The sequence below is a fragment of the Poromitra crassiceps genome (genome assembly GCF_964638095.1).
Source record: "Poromitra crassiceps genome assembly, chromosome: 20".
Taxonomy (NCBI): Eukaryota; Metazoa; Chordata; class Actinopteri; order Beryciformes; family Melamphaidae; genus Poromitra; species Poromitra crassiceps.
In genome coordinates, this window is record NC_139637.1 from 5,087,898 (window position 1) to 5,094,439 (window position 6,542).

Genomic DNA, 6,542 nt, shown 5'->3' on the forward strand with positions numbered 1-6,542 from the left:
TCCTGGAGTGGAAAATGTAGACGTGAATTATTAAAACAACTCTTCTGACTTGACGCTGGAACAATTCCAACTCCGGCGAGATACTTTCACGGTCTACCTGCATATTCATTTGAAACGGCAAAGACAAAATGCCTGTTGTGCGATTTTCCCTTTTCCGTCAATGATTAACTGGGCAGAACCTTTCATTCACATGAAGTCTGATAGTACTTGGATACATGGATTCCATGATCCCATTACAAAAGTTATTCCAGGCGATGATTTGAGGGAAGACAAATTATTGAAAATTCACCTCGTTAATAATAATAGACTTTATGGGAAAACATGACTGAAAACTACAATGTATCTGCACCCATCTCCCTCATTAGATGTGGTTGAATCTGAGAACATTTGTTTTAGCCACATCATCTGACTCAGATTGTTTAACCCTATGCATTTGCATTGGCTTTAAATTCAAGGGGCTGTAAAATCCAGTTGAGTGCCGGTGTGAACGGACTACAGTTTGGTCGGCTTCTAGATGATATTAGAAGGGGCCAAGGTTCCTTCCCTGTGAAAGTCACCAGCTGCTGGGCCGTTACTCAGGCAGAGCTGAAAGGCCCGGCTGACAACTGAAAAGCTGTCTTGGGGGCCCTCAAATACAGTTGGTCCAGGGTTTATTTTCTGTTCCCTCTGAGGTAAATCAGGGAGGCCGGCGAGCGCCAGGAGGTTCCTGTGTGTTCGGCACCTTTCAGAGAGACAAGATCACACGGGGTGGGGGGCCAGCAGCCCAGACAGATGATGTCATGTATCGCTGCAGCCTGCAGGGGGTGTGGGATGGTCTCTGGGGAAAATGCTCTCTCTCTGGTCCAGTCTGAGGTTTGACCCATTTCAGACTTGAAGACCGTTTAGCTGTTCAGATTTACTGCATGCTTCAGCCGTTCACTGCATAGATAGATCCAACATGACTCACCACTGGTTCTGCCTGGAATTACACAGTGTGCTTCAGACTAACCAAAGAAAGATCAACTGCTATCCGACACTATTGTGTTTTCAAATAACTACATTGAATGGGAATTTAAATGATGGCACTGGTTCTGGTTGTGTGTATTTGGGGGCCGGGGAACTAAAATTGTCAAGTATAAACCATAAGATAAATGATCAGCCCAATTCAATTGATCTCAGAAGTTGATCATGACAAAATAATGCATGTTGTGATGACTTTACTCTAAACCAGATTATTAATTTATAATAGTCCGTTTCATCGTGACCTTGACACTCAACAGTAGTCCTCATTCAAACATCTTGTCCATGTTCCACATGTCAGCATGTCTCCACACCTTCAAGTTTGATGGATCGGTTTTATATTTGCTGCTCAACATTTCTCCCCTCTTTGATGTGCGATGATAGAATTATTAACTATGTGACAGAACTCACATGCATGTGGCCATTGCTAAATTTAAATGCTGCCCCTTACAAGGCTGCGTTGTCAGCAGCTCAACGCTCATCCATCAAACCTGCACCCAACTATTCCATTGATGTAACCCTAAAGATAACAGTTTGATTATATCAGCCTGGTGTAACCTGGTGAAAATCCAGGTGGACTGTTTTCACCTGAAGGTTCTCTCACTAGAATAACGTATTTGTTCTGGCTGCTGATATACAATATATTCAAATTTGTATGCAAATTAAGTTGTTGCTTTTCAGGGCTAGACTCTTGACGTTTTTAAATCAAAACTTAAACCCCACTTATTTATTTTAGCTTTCCCCTCTCTTTACACGTGTTATGTTTTTATCCTTTTAGTAGCCGTTTCTTTATATTTTTTATTTTTCCCTGTTTGATTGCTTGATTGCTTTTATCAGGCATCTGTAAAGCACCTTATGAAGGCCTTGGATTTTAAAGTGTGCTATATAAATTGAATTTATTATTATTTTTCACTTTGTATACCGTTTCCCCTGCCCTCAGCAGAGTAACACTATACTAATTATATGGGTTTACGTTTGTGGCTGGTTGCGGACATTGAGATACTACTACCGTATATAGACTAGTGGAAAAGCAAACCGGTCAAGCTCAAAGACTCACAAGATGTGACCCGGGGTTTTTAAGTGAACCTTGCTGTTGACCCCGTGTGGCCAAAGGCCCACACAGCCTCTTTGATGGGAGCGCTCTGTGCATTTTACACACCCAGTCACAAAGTCTGACAACACTCAACCAAGCCCATGTCCAAGTATGCTGCAGGACTTTGAAGGGTCCACTTGAGAAATGTACCCGAGCGGCCAGATGACGTACTGAACTGGCCGTGCACGGTGGGATGTTGTGCACATTCAAATTTGAGAAACCGGGGAATCACTAGCTGCATAATGATTTAAAATGAAATGAAGTAGTTTGTGAGTGTGAATGGTTTCCCCTCTCGACAATAAATCCTTTATCTTTCACCCAGGCCATCATAATGTTAGCATGCACTTACAAGCAATAGTAACATGTGAGAGCCCAATGAGCCACTAGACTAGACTGAAAACATACTTGTCAAATACTTTATACATGAGATGAAATAAAAGGCATGTAGGCAGAGTGAAGAGGCTGTAATAAAAGGCATGTAGGCAGAGTGAAGAGGCTGTGGTTGTTTTTATTTCCTCTCAGAAAAACAAAAATTCTGCAAATTTGGCAACCCAAATAAAATCTCCTGCGACCCACTGTGGGTTCTGACCCAGTCTTTAAGAAACACGGAACACGTGTTGCTAGGCAGATAATCTACCCCCCCCCCCCCCCCCCCAACCATTTTCTAATCACAATAACACCAACGGTGAATGAAAACTAACATGAAATAGCTTGACTGAGCCCCAGCTACTGTAAATTGTCTGCTCACCACCTAGGCACTTATATGTACTTGGCTAACTGAACCTAACTAACTCAAAGCAAGTTGGATGAGTATCCCTGTCTTACAGTATCTTAGAAAATGAAAATGTAAAACACAAAAGCCAAACTAGCTGTAGATATAGATGGAACAAATGGAGGGTCCTCTGACCCCCCAAAGATGCAAGGCCTACAAAGCATGTGGCCATGGCAGAGTATTGGGCACTCTGAATGAAGGGCTCAGATTGTTGGTGGGGTTTAACTCCGCTCTGCAAACGAGACAAAGTACAAGTTTAAGGGGGGGGGGGGGGGGGGATCTAAAATAAGAAACAAAATGATAACGAGCAGCTGATAAACGGAGCAGTCAAGTAGACAACTAACCTTTGATTCAATATTGTAGATTGACCCCACACAAAGGGAGGAGCCGCATCATTGGCTTCTGCAAGAGGAAGAGCAGAGCAGAGTTGTGTTTACTGAAACGGGCCTGGACATGGGCGGGTCAAAAGCCAGATGGATATGGTGTCACCTTGTGTCATGTTTACAATGCAGATCATTGACATTAGGTCTGCAACTACTGTATGAGTCATTTAATGCTGCTGCATTCATTGCCCCCCCCCCCCCCAAAAAAAAGGAACGAGGAGCCACTATTTTGAACGGCTCTCAGAAAGGAACGGAGCCCTAAGATCCGGCTCCCTTCAAAGAGCCTAATTCCCATCACTAGTCATTGGTTGTTTGGTCTGACAACTGAGCAACTTAACGACACGTTTGCACGCGCATGATGGCTGCCTCGCATATCCTGTGTCCATTTCAGGAGCGTACACGTAGCGTTCATTTCACATGTACAACCAACGCTCCAAATGGACGCAAGATACGCTACGCCCACAAACGCCTATTTAAAAGCAGAATAACTCCATGCTTGTGAATTAGGGCTATATAAATAAACTTGACTTGACTTTAGACTGGCACAATATTTAAAATATAATAAAATAAATAAAACTATTGGATTGGACAGTTTTCAAATGATGATATCTCTGAACTGGAAATGTGTTGAATTGAATTGTGACCTTCGTCCCAGTCTTCACTGATGTTAGGGTTTGTCCAGGTGCTGACAGGAACCTGCCATCTATGGGCATCTGCCTCTCCACCTGTAAACAGCAACAGAGCAGAATTAAACTCTGAAAGCAGAACTTCACACAGTCAGAATCTGCAGGATCAGTGGATTTTACCGTCTCCAGTGCCCACAGATCTTCTGTCCACACAGGTTGCAGTATGGTGCATCAGCTCATGTGGGGCGACCCGGTGGCGAGCGTTATACGGACAGGTCTTCATTTCGCTGACCAGTTGGGGATGATTCTGTAACCGTCATGAAGAATAACTCAACAGTTACATTTACTTTGAACTCGTTCAGGCGGTCAGGCCTCATTCAGGCAGTCAGGCCTCATTCAGGCAGTCAGGCATGATCCAGTTTCAAATAATTCCTGAAATCAATTAACCGACCGGTGATTCTTTGTTCCACTAGCATGCTACTCACACTGTAACTAATATACTGCTGCCCACTATTTGAGTGTGAAAGCCTATCTTCTAGCTGGGATGAGGTCTGGACATGCTATGGACCTCTGAGAGGTAACATTAGTTGGGATGTTGATGGACCTCTGAGAGGTAACATTAGTTGGGTTGTTGATGGATAAATGCTAAACAAAACATTGTGATAAATAGCTATGACATGCAATGATGGCAAAGAAATACAAGCAAAGAGTCCACAAACTAGCACTGTATGAAAAGGAAAAAATCCAACGTTGCATTTTCAGTTGATCTTCATATATTAAATGCTACACCCCCTGCATTATTATTCTAGAACGAGTGGTTTAATTTCGGTCTGTTGCAGTAACCAAACACAGCCAGCAACTACTCCCAAGTGCTACTCACCTTCCCGCACTTTATCAGATGGTACGGCATGCGGCAAATCCGGATCTGGTGGTTCTTGTCATAGGGACACTGCACGAGTTTGTCTGGGTCACAGCCTTCGGTTTCATCTTTTCATTGGGGGAGAACAAATAAGAAAAATGTTTCCATTATCAATGTACTAAAACAGATCCCCATCATAACAACAACAGGCAGGTTCAGTCAACCTTGGTAGTTAACCCATTGATACCTGATGCAGCATTTGCGTGTATATCCCTCATTTGTGTGCGTATCCCTTTAAGACCGTGAACCGCGTATGACACGGTTTGCGTACACTTTCTTTTTCGTCTGTGACCATGTGCTGAGCGACACTTTCTAATAAGGATAAATTAAGCTTTAGCCTTTCCTGTTTTACTATGCACTCACTCAGTCACTTTATGTACTGGCTTGGCTTTTGCACAACAATCACCTACATCTGGAGTTATCTATCATTTTTTTACTAGGTGTATTTAAAATGTGTCTACTGTGTGTTTTTTTTTATTAACAGTTTAAAACATACAATAGACAAATTAAAAATTAATAACCTTATATTTCCAATAAAGATCAATAAAGTATCTACCTAGCACTTTGAACATCACTGTGTTAACCTACCCTTCTCATCCATGGTGCCGGGTAGCATCCTCTCTGTAGCAGAATTCAGACTGCTGGTGGATCCAAAGCTGAAGATGGTCGACATCTTGGGGTTGGTAATCACTGCCTCAAAGCTGTTGAGCTGCTAGACAGTTCAATAATGTTAACCTGACATGTTGCTAGAGCAGCTAGATGCACAGTTATAATACACCATTCAAATATCTACTAGGGCAGTGGTTCCTTGCAGCAAAAAAGGAGAATTCATTATTTTCCCTATTATTCCATCCATAAGCAAAACGATGACAGAATGTATGACTGCTTTGGTCATGGGTTTCATACACGTTCTGTAATAAAAAAAAAAAAAACATCTTAAGCAAAAATATGATCAGATGGAGACCACGAAACCTTACCAAATGGTCTAATTTATCCAAGTTTAGAGGTTCTTGACATGAAACAGTTTGACACTGTAACGTTACTAGGACATGGATGACAACAATTGAATCATACATAACATAGGGACACTCTGGAGTTTACTTCCGCTGTTTTTACTGGGGCCTCGGGGCTCGCTCTCTTATGGGTTACGCCCACTGACGCCAAACTCAATGCAAAAACCTGTCTGTTTTACTGTTGTCTTACTTGTCACTAAGTGCGCCCGACTGCTATAACATGACTTTAGACCTGTTGTGAATCAGTGGGATATTTTCTAATATTCGGGCTAAAAACGTCTCGTTTATTTACAAAATTCACATCTGCGCTCATTGTTTTGGTCTCGTGCTCCCGTGAGTGTCCCTGCGCATCAAGCTGAATGACACCTAGCTTTGGAGCCAGAAGAACTCTATCGCTGGGATTCATTTGCATGGACATGGCGAACACGAGCCACTTTAAGCCGCGGCAAGAAGCGCTTTCTGAGACAGACTATCCAACTTCTGAGTGTCAGACATCTGCTTTGCATCATGTTCTTAACTAGGAAGCCGACAACAACAAGCAGTTTTCCTGTCATGTTTAACGCTAGCTAGCTAGCTAGGCTAGCTCGTTAACGTTAGCTGTTTCTTGCCACGCCACGCGGGATGTGGCAGAGATTTCATGCTGATAACGTGATACAACTTACTTGTTTTGGACCACTGAGCTAAATAAATAGGTTTGGACTCATAACGATAATAAACTTAGCAAACAAGTTATCAAA

General features: G+C 42.6%; 1 protein-coding gene across 1 annotated transcript; it reads right to left on the minus strand.

The window, feature by feature from the left end:
* Positions 1–510: 510 nt before the first annotated feature.
* On the minus strand, positions 511–5,465 carry LOC310794503 (gametocyte-specific factor 1-like; the record flags this gene model as incomplete). Its single annotated transcript, XM_083656487.1, has 6 exons — positions 511–721; positions 3,209–3,266; positions 3,892–3,972; positions 4,054–4,180; positions 4,754–4,860; positions 5,381–5,465. The coding sequence occupies 6 exons, from the start codon at positions 5,463–5,465 to the stop codon at positions 511–513; spliced, it is 669 nt and encodes a 222-aa protein (XP_083512613.1).
* Positions 5,466–6,542: the final 1,077 nt, after the last annotated feature.